General features: G+C 43.5%; 1 protein-coding gene across 1 annotated transcript in view; it reads left to right on the top strand.

Annotated features, from left to right (window-relative positions):
* The window catches only part of LOC135521676 (piezo-type mechanosensitive ion channel component 2-like), a 142245-nt gene that overhangs the window by 124831 nt on the left and 435 nt on the right, over positions 1 to 16979 (top strand). Inside the window, exons 6-8 of the mRNA XM_064947354.1 lie at positions 3228 to 3534; positions 3963 to 4176; positions 16292 to 16460. Of these exons, the coding sequence (XP_064803426.1) occupies positions 3228 to 3534; positions 3963 to 4176; positions 16292 to 16460 (690 nt within the window). The remainder of the gene's footprint in view (positions 1 to 3227; positions 3535 to 3962; positions 4177 to 16291; positions 16461 to 16979) is intronic.

Here is a 16979-nt window from a genome sequence, read left to right as displayed (position 1 = left end):
CAGTTGCCAGAGAGGAAGGAAACCACTCAGGGATTTCACCAAGAGGCAAATAGTGACTTTAAAAAAGTTACAGAGTTTAATGGCTGTGATAGGAGATAACTGAGGATGGATCAACAACATTGTAGTTACTCTACATTACTAACCTAATTGACAGAGTGAAAGAAGGGAGCCTGTACAGAATGGAAATACTCATAAACATGCATCCTGCAACAAGCAGGGTATGTGAGCAGAGCAGAGCTGTACCGGAGCTGGAAGCAGAGCGAGTAGCAGAGTGTGACCAATTTAACTGGAACAGAGCAAGTAGCAGAGTGTGGCCAATTTGACTAGAGTGTGGAGCGAGTTCCCCAAAGCTTGAAGCATCTGCCTTCTTGCCGTTTCCAATTCCGCTCGAGTAGCACTCACTTCACGAGCTCAGGGCTTGCCCTGCCCAGCATGCATTTGTAATCTATTTGTGTGCTGTTATAGCCCCTTGCTTTAGCTACTGTTATGGAGTTCACTAAATATTTTCAGAAAGAAACTTCTAAAAACACACAGGTGAAAAATCAAGTTGATTTACAAAGATGAGGCCCAAGAGCATGAGAGGGAGTGTGGTGATGTAGTGTCCACAACTTAAGAATCATTGTGGAATCTGAAAAGACACATATCCCTAAAGCATGATGGTGTACTTACTATGTGTACATGCTAACAGAAAGGAACGAGGTGGGTAGATAGCTAAGTGTGTCATTGTCGTAAAGTATTTATAAACAAAAACTTTGATCTCACTAAAGTTTAGATTATTTCCGTTCTTTTATAAATACAGTAGGCCGTCAATGACTTTGACCCAATATCTGGCATATTATCTCTTTCACGGAGCTTTCCATTTTGCTAGGGTTATTTCACCTAAAATCCTTTAGGCCTATTTACCAACGAACAACACAAGAAACATGTGCATCCTGCCCAGCCTGGTAAGAGTGGCCCGAAGGGTGTTCACCATCCCCAGTGGTTCCAGTGTTTACCATCCCCAGTGGTTCCAGTGTTTACCATCCCCAGTGGTTCCAGTGTTTACCATCCCCAGTGGTTCCAGTGTTTACCATCCCCAGTGGTTCCAGTGTTTACCATCCCCAGTGGTTCCAGTGTTTACCATCCCCAGTGGTTCCAGTGTTTACCATCCCCAGTGGTTCCAGTGTTTACCATCCCCAGTGGTTCTGCAAACGCTGAGAGGAGATTCTCTGTTGCTGGTCTGCTCTCCAGGCACCATCACATCAGCCTGGAGCCACAGACTCTGTTTCTAAAAAATGAATTCAAAGGCACTGGAGACTGAGCCTAATCATGCATTTTTTTGTTTAATTTGTATTTAATTTTAAGTAAGTCACAGCCTATATGCACTATTTATAGACTATAATGATAGAACACAACAAAATGTTGAATACGTGTTGGGGTATGAATACTTTCTGAAGGCACTGTAAAAGCAATGACGCAATGGCAACATCTGTTGAACTCCAGGGATTTATGCTATGAATATACATAATAACCTGCTCATCTTTCCCCTGTGTTACTTCCAACATATGGCCTGATATGAACGGCTGCTATTAACTGAACTTTATTAAATGCAATGTGATGTACGTTACACTATAGCTCATGGCTAATGTAAACCAGAATGTTAACCATTTGCAATTTATTGACATCCATATGCCTTTTTCCTGGTTTGCACGATAGCAGTCTTCTAATATAATTGCTATATAAAGCCAAATGCACTGGCTGACGTTTAGTGAAAAGTGCTGGTCTGCTGCATTGCAGGCAGTCGTTAGAGTGGGGATAATCCTTTTGTGCAATAAAAAGAGACAACTGGTTGAAATGGTCGTTAAACGTGTGGTCTGGAGTACGGTCCTGCTGAATGTCACTGTCAAGCAGACCGCTAATCTCTCCTATAACCCCTCTCATGAATAATTACAATGGGACGTAACTCCTGGGACCCTCCTTAACCCTTACCAACAGTTTTACTGCAACATGGTTCTGCAGCAAATGCTTAACAGGGTTATTAGCACAGCTCTCGTGTCTCACTCTCAACACACAAACACTCAAAGTGTCATATTGGGTCCACACTATACTAAGACGTCTGTGGAATTGAGTTCTCTCAACAAAGCAGAGCATCTCAGCAAAGCAGTGCTACTAAGAAAATACATTTATACTCAACAAAGCAGGGCTACTCAGCAGATACGTTTCTACTCAACAAAGCAGGGCTACTCAGCAGATACGTTTCCTCTCATCAAAGCAGGGCTACTCAACAAGGCCGTTTCTAATCAACGAGGCAGGGTGCTGTTTGTCATCAACGAGGCAGGGTGCTGTTTGTCATCAACGAGGCAGGGTGCTGTTTGTCATCAACGAGGCAGGGTGCTGTTTGTCATCAACGAGGCAGGGTGCTGTTTGTCATCAACGAGGCAGGGTGCTGTTTGTCATCAACGAGGCAGGGTGCCGTTTGTCATCAATGAGGCAGGGTGCTGTTTCTCATCAACGAGGCAGGGTGCTGTTTCTCATCAACGAGGCAGGGTGCTGTTTGTCATCAACGAGGCAGGGTGCTGTTTGTCATCAATGAGGCAGGGTGCTGTTTCTCATCAACGAGGCAGGGTGCTGTTTCTCATCAATGAGGCAGGGTGCTGTTTGTCATCAACGAGGCAGGGTGCTGTTTCTCATCAACGAGGCAGGGTGCGGTTTCTCATCAACGAGGCAGGGTGCGGTTTCTCATCAACGAGGCAGGGTGCGGTTTCTCATCAACGAGGCAGGGTGCGGTTTCTACTCAACGAGGCAGGGTGCCGTTTCTACTCAACGAGGCAGGGTGCCGTTTCTCATCAACGAGGCAGGGTGCCGTTTCTCATCAACGAGGCAGGGTGCTGTTTCTCATCAACGAGGCAGGGTGCTGTTTCTCATCAACGAGGCAGGGTGCCGTTTCTACTCAACGAGGCAGGGTGCCGTTTCTACTCAACGAGGCAGGGTGCCGTTTCTACTCAACGAGGCAGGGTGCCGTTTCTCATCAACGAGGCAGGGTGCCGTTTCTACTCAACGAGGCAGGGTGCCGTTTCTAATCAACGAGGCAGGGTGCCATTTCTACTCAACGAGGCAGGGTGCCGTTTCTACTCAACGAGGCAGGGTGCCATTTCTAATCAACGAGGCAGGGTAAAGGCCCTAGCTACAAGGTGTACATGTTATTAACTTCTGCGTTGATACTGATTGTATTCATCTTCTTTCCCCAGGAAAAGAAGGAAGAGGAGGTTGAGAAAGAGGAGGGGGAAAAGGAGGAGGAGGTTGAGTTGGAGGAGGACGACCTGATGTTCGAGGAGGACTTTGAGACGGGTGGGGATGGAGATGGAGAGATGACTGGGGACGAGTTGGAGGAGGGAGGAGACGGGCAAGAAGGGGATAGAGAAGTAGAGGAGGAGAGCACCAAGATGAAGTTCCTTCGTCAGATAGCAGCGATGGCATCCAAAGTCAAGGAGATTATTGGGAATCTTATTACCACAGCAGGGAAAGTAGTGGTCACCATTCTACTGGGCCTTACAGGTAAGTGCCCTCACTCAATCGAATGACTGGCAATCCACAATTTATCATCAGAGCAGTTGAATTACTCCATTTGTAATTTGCTTAAATTGACATGATTGAATCCCTGATTTAATTTAATAAAATTTGACAGTGTAAATATTCAATATTTGTATTAAGACAATACAATTAAATCTCCCCACACATCTATTGTAGATTATCATGATGAACCTTGATTCCCAAAGACTTTCTGAATGTTTAACTTCCTTTCCTGAAATTCTGAAATTACCAATTGTGTTTGGATTTTTCTTACTCAAGTGTGAAATGTACGAATCAGAGATGAGATTTGACAACGGCGTAAAGGTTTAATACAATGTATTCTTTTCCATCCAGTCTCACAGAGGATGTTCCATGAATCACTATGTCCCCACTCTGCTTCTGTGCTGTTCCAGGCATCATGCTGCCCTCCCTGACCTCTGCAGTCTACTTCTTCACCTTCCTGGGCCTGTGTACCTGGTGGTCCTTCTGTCGGACATTCCACCCGCTCATCTTCAGCTGTCTGTGTGTCCTCATGGCCATCTTCAGCGCTGGTCACCTGGTGACTCTCTACCTCTACCAGTTCCAGTTCTTCCAGGAGCTCATCCCACCTGGGGATAGCTATGCCAGGTGTGTGTGTGTGTGTGTGTGTGTGTGTGTGTGTGTGTGTGTGTGTGTGTGTGTGTGTGTGTGTGTGTGTGTGTGTGTGTGTGCGTGTGCGTGTTTTCATGTAGTTTCAAGGGCAATGCACATGCATCATCCATATAAAGTAACCCCCATTGCATTACATCTGCTTACAGGATCGTTTTGAATCGCAGCATATCAGCATAACATCGTCAGTGTGTAATCCTCTAGATATGGAATACAAGAACACAGAGGCTGACTGAGGCTCTGACGGTCACCAATATTATTACCCCAAACAAATGTGGCTAGGGGGGGAAAAAGACCACCAAATCTAACCTAGCAAACCAATCAAGTGTCAACGTCTGAGCCGATTGCATGTCAGAATGGGTGTCAGGTGTCCGTCTGTGGGTTTTGGCCCTAAGTTACGATCCGACCATGAGAGCGGTGGTATTTCTTGTGGAAGAGATTGCTTGTGTCAAATTGAAAGGGTGAAGATGTATCTCTTCTCTCTCTCTCTCTCTCTCTCTCTCTCTCTTTCTCTCGCTCTCTCTCTCCTTTTTCCTCACCTCTTTTCTTTCACTATATTTAAAAAAAAGAAAGGCAGAGGGATTCCTATGAAAAGCATCACAGGGAGCTGTCAGTGGGTGGTACACCTTTAAGATTTCCTCTGCTCCAGACAACACACAACAATGTGTTTGACATCTGCTGGAGGACGTAGATCATGGTGTATTTCATCTGGCCCCAGTATCAGCGCTCAGCCCAACTGAGCCAAGGAGAACTTCACAGCAAAGGAGGATTTTTGAACAGGAATAGCAGTTGGGATGTTGTCATGCCCTGCGAATGTTGTGTTTTGTGTGGAGTGGAGTTGAACTTGATATTGGCCAAGAGGTTATTTGGACGTATTTGAGCTTAATTTATAGAGACGTAAATTAAGGTTGTCAAGGAATAATATGACATTGCTTGTTGTTGTTTTTTTACCTTTTATAGAGGCTATTTGAATAACTATTTCCTCTGGTAGTGCTCCTGAGCCAAAAGGTGTCCCCCAAATAAACCAAGGATTGTGTGGTTACAAGTGTTAAGAAATTGATAAATATTATATCATACACTACCGTTCAAAAGTTTGGGGTCACTTGTTTTTGAAAAAAAGCACAAAAAATGTGTCCATTAAAATAACATCAAGTTGATCAGAAATACAGTGTAGACATTGTTAATGTTGTAAATGACTATTGTAGCTGGAAACGTTTGTTGCTGGAAATGGCAGATTTTTTATGGAATATCTACATAGGCGTACAGAGGCCCATTATCAGAAACCATCACTCCTGTGTTCCAATGGCATGTTGTGTTAGATAATCCAGGTTTAACATTTTAAAAGGCTAATTGATCATTAGAAAACCATTTTGCAATTATGTTAGCACAGCTGAAAACTGTTGTTCTGATTAAAAAAGCAATAAACTTGGCCTTCTTTAGACTTGTTGAACATCTGGAGCATCCGTATTTGTGGGTTTGATTACAGGCTCAAATTGGCCAGAAACAAAGCACTTTCTTCTGAAACTCATCAGTCTATTCTTGTTCTGAGAAATGAAGGCTATTCCATGTGAGAAATTGCCAAGAAACTGAAGATCTCGTACAATGCTGGGTACTACTCCCTTCACAGAACAGCGCAAACTGGCTCTAACCAGAATAGAAACAGGAGTGGGAGGCCCGGCACACAACTGAGCAAGAGGACAAGTACATTGGAGTGTCTAGTTTGAGAAACAGATGCCTCACAAGTCCTCAACTGGCAGCTTCAATAAATAGTACCCGCAAAACACCAGTCTCAATGTCAACAGTGAGGAGGCGACTCCGGGATGCTGGCCTTCTAGGTAGAGTTGCAAAGAAAAGGTCATATCTCAGACTGGCCAATAAAAAGAAAAGATTAAGATGGTTAAAAGAACACAGACACTGGACAGAGTGGCCAGCACAGTCACCGAATCTCAACCCTGTTGAGCTTTTGTGGAATCAGCTTGACCGTATGGTATGTAAGAAGTGCCCATCATGCCGATCCATCTTGTTGGAGGTGCTTCAGGAAGCATGGAGTGAAATCTCTTTAGGTCTGCAAGGCTGTAAATGCTGCAAATGGAGGATTGTTTGACGAAAGCACAGTTTGAAGGAGACACCTATTTCAATTAAAAATCATTATTTATAACCTTGTCAACATCTTGACTATATTTCCTATTTATTTTGCAACTCATTTCATGTATGTTTTCATGGAAAGCAAGATATTTCTGTATGACCCCAAACTTTTGAACAGTAGTGTATGTGTATTTGAACCATACATGCAACACTCAAGCCAAATTTAAGGTAAAGAATAAGCAACTAAACAGCCTATTTAAAGTGACAATCAGCAGTTTAAATAAAAACAAAAGGGTAATCCCCGCCCCTCTTTAGGTAAAAACTATTGGGATTTGGGCTGGAGAAATGTAACCACTCTCAAATTCAAAGACAGAGCTATGGATACAAGGGCTGACCATCCATGATATCAACATGATCATTTTAACCCTGTTTGTTTACATGTATATAGTGCTTGTTTACATGTACATGTACCAATGTTTGCAAACATTTATTTTTTTATTTTTTTTTTCACCTTTTATTTCACCTATTTAACCAGGTAGGCAAGTTGAGAACAAGTTCTTATTTACAATTGCGACCTGGCCAAGATAAAGCAAAGCAGTTCGACACATACAGCGACACAGAGTTACACATGGAGTAAAACAAACATACAGTCAATAATACAGTAGAAAAATAAGTCTATATATAATGTGAGCAAATGAGGTGAGATAAGGGAGGTAAAGGCAAAAAAAAGGCCATGGTAGCGAAGTAAATACAATATAGAGGTAGTTGTTTGGGCTAAATTATAGGTGGGCTATGTACAGGTGCAATAATCTGTGAGCTGCTCTGACAGCTGGTGCTTAAAGCTAGTGAGGGAGATAAGTGTTTCCAGTTTCAGAGATTTTTGTAGTTCGTTCCAGTCATTGGCAGCAGAGAACTGGAAGGAGAGGCGGCCAAAGAAAGAATTGGTTTTGGGGGTGACCAGAGAGATATACCTGCTGGAGCGCATGCTACAGGTGGGTGATGCTATGGTGACCAGCGAGCTGAGATAAAGGGGGACTTTACCAAGCAGGGTCTTGTAGATGACATGGAGCCAGTGGGTTTGGCGACGAGTATGAAGCGAGGGCCAGCCAACGAGAGCGGACAGGTCGCAATGGTGGGTAGTATTTGGGGCTTTGGTGACAAAATGGATTGCACTGTGATAGACTGCATCCAATTTGTTGAGTAGGGTATTGGAGGCTATTTTGTAAATGACATCGCCGAAGTCGAGGATTGGTAGGATGGTCAGTTTTACAAGGGTATGTTTGGCAGCATGAGTGAAGGATGCTTTGTTGTGAAATAGGAAGCCAATTCTAGATTTAACTTTGGATTGGAGATGTTTGATGTGGGTCTGGAAGGAGAGTTTACAGTCTAACCAGACACCTAGGTATTTGTAGTTGTCCACGTATTCTAAGTCAGAGCCATCCAGAGTAGTGATGTTGGACAGGCAGGCAGGTGCAGGCAGCGATCGGTTGAAGAGCATGCATATAGTTTTACTTGTATTTAAGAGCAATTGGAGGCCACGGAAGGAGAGTTGTAGTATGGCATTGAAGTTTGCCTGGAGCGTTGTTAACACAGTGTCCAAAGAAGGGTCAGAAGTATACAGAATGGTGTCGTCTGCGTAGAGGTGGATCAGAGACTCACCAGCAGCAAGAGCGACATCATTGATGTATACAGAGAAGAGAGTCGGTCCAAGAATTGAACCCTGTGGCACCCCCATAGAGACTGCCAGAGGTCACGACACGAAAGAGAGGTTGAACAGGCTAGTAATAGGGGTGGCAACAATTTCCGCAGATAATTTTAGAAAGAAAGGGTCCAGATCGTCTGGAACAGAGAGTAAAAGGAGGTTTCTGGGGGGCGATAAAATAGCTTCAAGGTATAATGTACAGACAAAGGTATGGTAGGATGTGAATACAGTGGAGGTAAACCTAGGTATTGAGTGATGATGAGAGAGGTATTGTCTCTAGAAACATCATTGAAACCAGGAGATGTCATCGCATGTGTGGGTGGTGGAACTAATAGGTTGGATAAGGTATAGTGAGCAGGACTAGAGGCTCTACAGTAAAATAAGCCAATAAACACTAACCAGAACAGCAATGGACAAGGCATATTGACATTAAGGAGAGGCATGCTTAGTCGAGTGATCAAAAGGGTCTAGTGAGTAGTGGGGTTGGTTGGAGTCACGGCGATTTAGACAGCTAGCCGGGCCATCGGTAGCAAGCTAGCATAGGATGGAGGTCTGTTATTAGCCACCTCGTGCATTTCAGACGGTAGGATTAGTGGGGTTCCTTGTGGTAGAGGGGATGAATCCAATTCGCCAAAAAAACAACAACAACAACATATAGTTATAGAGGCCCAAGAAAAAATCGAATCAAATAAATAAATTGTCCGATAGGTCTATTCAGATAGCAGCCGGTAAGACAGCTAACGGTTAGCGGACCGCAGATGGGCGTTCAGGTAACGTCACGACGGAGGAGCCAGCTGGATAACTCCCTCGGGTAGATAACGTCGGTAGTCCAGTTGTGAAGGCCCGGTGGGGCTCCGCGTTGGCAGTAAAACGGGTCCGGATAAGTGATTGTAGCCCAGGGGTGACTGATGGAACTCTTCAGCTGGCTAGCTCCGGAATAATTGATGTTTACTCCGGAATCGACGAAAGCCGATAGTCACACGGATAGCAGCTAGCTAGCTGCGAGATCCAGGTATAAATGTCCAGAGTTAGCGGTTGAAATCCGGGGACATGGAGAGAAAAATAGGTCCGGTATGTTCCGGTCCGAGCCGCGCCGTACAAAACTGGCGATAGATTTTCGAGCTAAAGGATAGCTGTTGATGAAGTTAGCTGAATACTAACGATTAGCCAGTAAAGAAGCTAACTAGCTTCTGATTAGCTTCAGGCTAGCTTCTATGGAGGATTACAGATTTGAGGTAAATAATACTTTCTTTTTTTAAAATATATAAATTGGTGAGGCGGGTTGCAGGAGAGTGTTTTGAAGATGAGTTTATGGAAAATAAAAAAATATATAAATAAAAAGGTATGCGAAGAAATTTGTAAATATATATATATATATCTACGGGACACGACAAGACGAGGACAAAAGACGTGTGAACTGCTATGCCATCTTGGAGCGAAAAGTATCATTGGAGTATCATTTTGGGTTCTGATGAGGAATGGCAGTTGAACTAAGGTCATAGGCATTTGTAAGTGCTATACTTCAAGAATCAAATGGGATCAATAGATAAAGGGAGGGAAGGAAACAATGATGACGATATGAGATATCAGACCAAACCTCCAGTTAAAACTCTTAAAGTATTTTCAAAATGTACTGCACCTTGTCTCTATGTGTGTAGAATTTAGCATTTGAGATCCTGATGGAGGAAAGCAGATTGAGGACCAGTCGAATCACTTAAAATTTCACAACCGAGAGATTATTCTCAAAGGTACGGATCATATACTTAATAACGTCATTCTAGGGCCTCCTGAGCGGCGCGGTGGCCTAAGGCACTGCATCTCAATGCCAGCTGTGCCACTAGAGATCCTGGTTTGAGTCCAGGCTCTGTTCGCAGACGGCCGTGCATGCTCCCATGGCACGGTGCACGGGAGACCCATGGCACGGTGCACAGGTGGCCTAGTGTGGTTAGGGGATGATTTGGCCGGCAGGGATGTCTTGTCCAATCGCAGTCTAGCGACTCCTGTGATGGGTTGGGCTCATGCATGCTGACACGGTCGCCAGGTGTACGGTGTTTCCTCCGACACATTAGTGTGGCTGTTTAAGCGAGCAGGTATTGTTTGATTACTTATAACCGCAGAGCAACAGGAAACTACCATAGAGTAATTGGATGGTTGAATGTGTCCCAACTAATCATTGCATTTCAATAAGATCTTAGTTCATTTAAGTCCCCATTAAGTATTGTTTATTTATTTATTTTAAAATCATCGCTGTACGTCTAATAAATCAGTGTGTGTGCTAATTTCATGAAAATAGTCTTATAATGTGGGCGTGTTTATACACATTTTTATATATTTACATACACAGAGGCCACCCAAATAAAAGATGACTGAATAATCAGATCAGATTAGATTGTGATGTAATGCTTTGGCCCAAAAACTCCATTCCACCTGAACAGGTGGAAATTCCAGCCATTTTTTCCCCACAAGCTCTTATACCAAAAGGGCATTATCATAATTTTCACAATTTCATAGTGTTATTTTGACCTCATAGTATGTATATATAGGCTAACATCGGTATCTCGCCCCTCATCTCCCTTCACACGCTGTCCCCTTATTAGGCCCTGCCGTTCCACATAGTTCAGAATACCTCTACCCTATACACCATCCTATCAACTAATACCTCTACCCTATATGCCATTACGCCATCACCCTCCCCCCCAAAAAAGCACTCCCACCATGCACCCTGTGACCCAATCGGACCCTCCATCCAGCCCCTGTCAGGGCCCAGAGAGAGCCAGACCAGGGAGAGGTGGCCCAGGCCAGCCATCCGGCCCAGCTCCGGTTCCCCTCCGTTCCACAGACCCAGGTGGTTCTCATTACGCCGGCCCATTCTTGGCCCGCTCCGAAATTACACAGCTGGTTTCAGGGAACTTCACATGAATTGTGGGAGCGAGCGAGAAAAGGAGAGAAAGAAAAATCTACGTTTTTAGAGACAGAGAGAGAGAGAGAGACCCCTGAGTAAAGTGGAGGCAATTAATCTAAATTAGGGCATGATCAGAGTATTTTTAGAAGGAGAGTGCTGTAACAATGCTAGTGTAATGGATGTGAAACGGCTAGCTTAGTTAGCGGTGGTGCGAGCTAAATAGCGTTTCAATCGGTGACGTCACTTGCTCTGAGACTTTGAAGTAGAAGTTCCCCTTGCTCTGCAAGGGCCGCGGCTTCTGGGTAACGATGGGTAACGATGCTTCGTGGGTGACTGTTATTGATGTGTGCAGAGGGTCCCTGGTTCGTGCCCGGGTATGGGTGAGGGTAAAAGCTCTCACTCGCCGTGAAATGTGCACTGCCAACTAACCAAACAGTGTGTGTAATGGGGGGTGGTCCAATAGATGTTCTGTATTTGGAGTAAGCTGTAACTGTGTATATTAATGTTATATGGAGACTGATAGGTAGTGTGTGTGTGTGTGTGTGTGTGTGTGTGTGTGTGTGTGTGTGTGTGTGTGTTCTGTGAAATAACAGTACAAATAAACACAATAAGATCAACCTTAAAGACCTTCTTGCTTTAACATGTTGAAGGTTAGCAGCCATTCATACTCTCAAAATCACCAGGAACGACATAACATTACATTTCATACAAACCCCCTCCTCAAACAAAAAACAGTTCTAACCGTCCAGTTTTATGTGGAAGACTCAAGACACAGATACACCCATTCTGTGGTTTTTATATTTGTCCTAAAACATACACACACGTATCCTTCACTATACGCCTTCACTCATTATGGATCATTCACTCTACGCCTTCACTCATTATGGATCCTTCACTCTACGCCTTCACTCATTATGGATCCTTCACTATACGCCTTCACTCATTATGGATCCTTCACTATACGCCTTCACTCATTATGGATCCTTCTCTATATGGATCCTTCACTCACTCATTATGGATCCTTCACTATACACCTTCACTCATTATGGATCCTTCACTATACGCCTTCACTCATTATGTATCCTTCACTCATTATGGATCCTTCACTATACGCCTTCACTCATTATGGATCCTTCACTATACGCCTTCACTCATTATGGATCCTTCACTATACGCCTTCACTCATTATGGATCCTTCACTATACGCCTTCACTCATTATGGATCCTTCACTATACGCCTTCACTCATTATGGATCCTTCACTATACGCCTTCACTCATTATGGATCCTTCACTATACGCCTTCACTCATTATGGATCCTTCACTATACGCCTTCACTCATTATGGATCATTATGGATCCATCACTATACGCCTTCACTCATTATGGATCCTTCACTATACGCCTTCACTCATTATGGATCCTTCACTATACGCCTTCACTCATTATGGATCCTTCACTATACGCCTTCACTCATTATGGATCCTTCACTATATGCCTTCACTCATTATGGATTCTTCACTATACACCTTCACTCATTATGGATCCTTCTCTATACGCCTTCACTCATTATGGATCCTTCACTATATGCCTTCACTCATTATGGATCCTTCACTATACGCCTTCACTCATTATGTATCCTTCACTCATTATGGATCCTTCACTATACGCCTTCACTCATTATGGATCCTTCACTATACGCCTTCACACATTATGGATCCTTCACTATACGCCTTCACTCATTATGGATCCTTCACTATACGCCTTCACTCATTATGGATCCTTTCCTATACGCCTTCACTCATTATGGATCCATCACTATACGACTTCACTCATTATGGATCCTTCACCAAACGCCTTCACTCATTATGGATCCATCACTATACGCCTTCACTCATTATGGATCCTTCCCTTTACGTCTGCACTCGTTTGGAATCCTTCCCTTTACGTCTGCACTCGCTATGTATCATTCCCTATATGCCTTCACTCGTTTCTTTAATGAAACCCATTATTCTACCACGTGATTGGACTTTTTATTGAATCAGAGTGCCCCAAATTATGACCCAGCCCACCATTAATAGCTACGCACTGGGCTGATTGGGTGCAGAGTTGGCTTGCCTCTGGGCTAAAACAAAGAACCCTCTGACAGTAAAACCCGCACAATCAGTACTTTGTAGTTTAACATTTGTGGGTAGCCTTTTTGATTACTACCCGAGTTTAAGTTGAAATATTTGTGCTTTTTAATTTAGACCCAAACTCCAGAATAAAAACGACTTTGGGTAGCAAAAAAGCAAATGTTGTTTTGTAATAAATGCTGAAATTAGAAGAAAATGTCAAGTGGGATTTTTGGTGTAAAGTGTTTATCGTAACATCAGCGCAAGAAACCCACTGGGCAAAAACTGGTTGAATAAACATTGTTTCCACTTCATTTCAAACAAAAATTTAAAAAGTCAGGTATTTTTGAATATTTTTTTCATCCAACTTTTAACCTAAATCCAATGACATTGTGACATTTTTTGTTGATTTCATGTTGAATTCAATCAAAACTAGACGTTGAACTAACATCTGTGCCTTGTCGGTGTATCAACGACTCGGGTGTCTGTGTTAGTTCTTGTTGTGTATCCATTCTGTGTTCTTGTTGTCTATCCATTCTGTGTTCTTGTTGTCTATCCATTCTGTGTTCTTGTTGTCTATCCATTCTGTGTTCTTGTTGTCTATCCATTCTGTGTTCTTGTTGTGTATCCATTATGTGTTCTTGTTGTTTATCCATTCTGTGTTCTTGTTGTGTATCCATTCTGTGTTCTTGTTGTCTATCCATTATGTGTTCTTGTTGTCTATCCATTATGTGTTCTTGTTGTGTATCCAGTCTGTGTTCTTGTTGTGTATCCAGTCTGTGTTCTTGTTGTCTATCCAGTCTGTGTTCTTGTTGTGTATCCATTCTGTGTTTTTTATGTAATGGTGTTTATGACTTCACAAATGACAGATTAGTTGTATAATAGTTATTCTTTCTGAATCATGTTTACTGTCTATCTTCTTGGTAAAACCATGACAATCCATGGCAGATTAGAATGACCCACAAAGTGCCCTGTAGCCTTTGATTTCATGTCAATCATATATTTCCTTGATTCCTCGTGTCCTCTCTCCTCGCCTCCTACTCCTTCCCTCGGACCTTCTCCAATGCGTTTTAAGAAAGAGGCGGGGAGAGAGGACACGAAGAACGAAATACTATTGCTATTCACCCTATATGCCACTTGATTGAAGACACACTAGTACTCAGTGGTCAGCTTTCTCCAGCTGTGGCAGCAGCGCTTGGGCATGAAAGCATCTGGTTTGGAGGTTGGCTATGCCAAGAAGGCAGAGGAAATTACACTTCATATTTTCTTACTCTGGCCAGAGTTGAAAAGAGCCACACACCCAAACCCATCGTATTCCATTATGATGTGAATTCTAAGGTCTAACTATTAATAAGACAAGCTCCAGTTTTAGAATGTTAGTATCACAGGCCAACCTTACATTACTCCTAACAGGACACAAGGGCCTTGATCCCAAAGAAAACAATTCCGGTCAATTACAGTGGCATGATATATATACAGTACCAGTCATTTACTATACTAGAATAATAGTGAAGACATCAAAACTATGAAATAACACATATGGAATAATGTCGTAACCAAAAAAGTGTTAAACAAATCCAAATATATTGTAGATTATTTGAAGTCGCCACCCTTTGCCTTGATGACAGCTTTGCACACTCTTGACATTCTCTCAACCAGCTTCATGAGGTAGTCACCTGGAATGCATTTAAATTAACAGGTGTGACTTGTTAATAATTCATTTGTGGGATTTCTTTCCTTCATAATGCTTTTGAGACAATCAGTTGTGTTGTTACAAGGTAAGGATGGTAAACAGAAGACAGCCCCATTTGGTAAAACACCAAGTCAATATTATGGCAAGAACAGCTTAAATAAGCTGTTCAGAGGAAACTGTGTGAATTAGGCCTTCATGGTCGAATTGCTGCAAAGAAACCACTACTAGAGGACACCAATAATAAGAAGAGACTTGCTTGGGCCAAGAAACACAAGCAATGGATATTAGACCGGTGGAAATCGGTCCTTTGGTCTGATGAGTCCAAATTTGAAATCTTTGGTTCCAACCGCCGTGTTTTTGTCATATGAACGGATGATCTCTGAATGTGTTGTTCCCACCATGAAGCATGGAGGAGGAGGTGTGAGGGTGTGTGGATTGCTTTGCTGGTGACACTGTCAGTGATTTATTTAGAATTCAAGGCACACTTAACCAGCATGGCTACCACATCATTCTACAGAGAATCACCATCCCATCTGGTTTGTGCTTAGTGGGACTATCATTTGTTTTTCAACAGGACAATGACCCAAAACACACCTCCAGGCTGTGTAAGGGCTATTTACCCAAGAAGGAGAGTGATGGAGTGCTGCATCAGATGACCTGGCCTCCACAATCACCTGACCTCATCCCAATTGAAATGGTTAGGGATAAGTTGGACCGCAGAGTGAAGGAAAAGCAACCAACAAGTGCTCAGCATATGTGGGAACTCCTTCAAGACTGTTGGAAAAGCATTCCTCATGAAGCTGGTTGAGAAAATGCCAATAGTGTGCAAAGCTGTCATCAAGGCAAAGGGTGGCTACTTTAAAGAATCTAAAATATATTTTGATTTGTTTTACACTTTTTTGGTTACTACATGATTCCATATGTGTTATTTCAGTTTTGATGTCTTCACTATTATTCTACAATGTAGAAAATAGTAAAAGTAAAGAAAAACCCTTCAATGAGTAGGTGTGTCTAAACTTGACTGGTACTGTGTATAACCCTAAACTAAAGACTGCTGGAGTAACTGTTGTGCACTTTGGCGTCTCTGTCTCTTTTCTCTCTTTCCATCCTCCCTCACTTTTCTATCCCTTACCCCGAGGCATCTGTTGTTGTTTTGCCTCCTTAAGGAGAGAGAGAGAGAGAGAGAGAGAGAGAGAGAGAGAGAGAGAGAGAGAGAGAGAGAGAGAGAGAGAGAGAGAGAGAGAGAGAGAGAGAGAGAGAGAGAGAGAGAGAGAGAGAGAGAGAGAGAGAGAGAGAGAGAGAGAGAGAGAGAGATTCCGTGTCAACCGCCCTCCTCCTCCTGTCTCTCCCTGTGTACTGTCAAGATGAAGATGACAGCACAACTGATATAATACTCCCTCCCTCCCCCCTCCATCCTGCCTTTCCCTTTCTCCCACTCTCCATCCTCCCCCCCTCCCTCCACCATGCCTTTCCTTACCTCCCTCCCTCTCTCCATCCCTCCCCTCCCCGCCCTCCATCCTCCCCTCCCTCCCTCCAACCTGCCTTTCCCTCCCTCCCTCTCTCTCCCCCCCTCCATCCTACCTTTCCCTCTCTCCACCAGTCTGTTTGGCATCTCGTCGGTGGTACAGACTGACTGCTCCCACACCTGGATGTTCCGGGTCAACCCGGCGCTGTCCTGGCACCACTATGTCAACCCCATCATGCTGCTGCTGCTCTACTACACCCTGGCCACACTCATACGCCTCTGGCTGCAGGACCCCACAGACACGGTGAGTTTCCTTTACTGTAACACGGTGGCCATTTTGGGGCAGGGCCCAGTGGTACACGGTGAGTTGCCTTTACTGTAACACGGTGGCCATTTTGGGGCAGTGCCCCAGTGGTACACAGTGAGTTGCTTTTACTGTAACACGGTGGCCATTTTGGGGCAGGGCCCCAGTGGTACACGGTGAGCTCCCCTATAGACAGGGTTGGGTAGTAACAGATGACATGTAAACGGGGATTACGTAATCCAATTACAAAAATGAAGCAACTGTAATCAGCCCGGAGTACTTAAAAAAAAAAAAGGGATTACAATTATATTGTTAAAAAACTGCTGATTACATCAAGGATTACTTCATCTAATATCAATAAGACAATTGTCTGGACTCCATAGAGTTGCTGCTTGCTACTAAGTAGCGTATTTATAGTGCACACTGCACTTGCAGGAATGTGAGGGAAACACTGTTTTAAACACAGTTGTTAATGTTTAAAAGAAGAGGGTCGTAATCTTTCTGTAAATCAACATTTTA

This window comes from Oncorhynchus masou, chromosome 30 (assembly GCF_036934945.1).
Source record: "Oncorhynchus masou masou isolate Uvic2021 chromosome 30, UVic_Omas_1.1, whole genome shotgun sequence".
NCBI lineage: Eukaryota > Metazoa > Chordata > Actinopteri > Salmoniformes > Salmonidae > Oncorhynchus > Oncorhynchus masou.
This window is presented reverse-complemented; position numbering and strand designations above follow the sequence as displayed.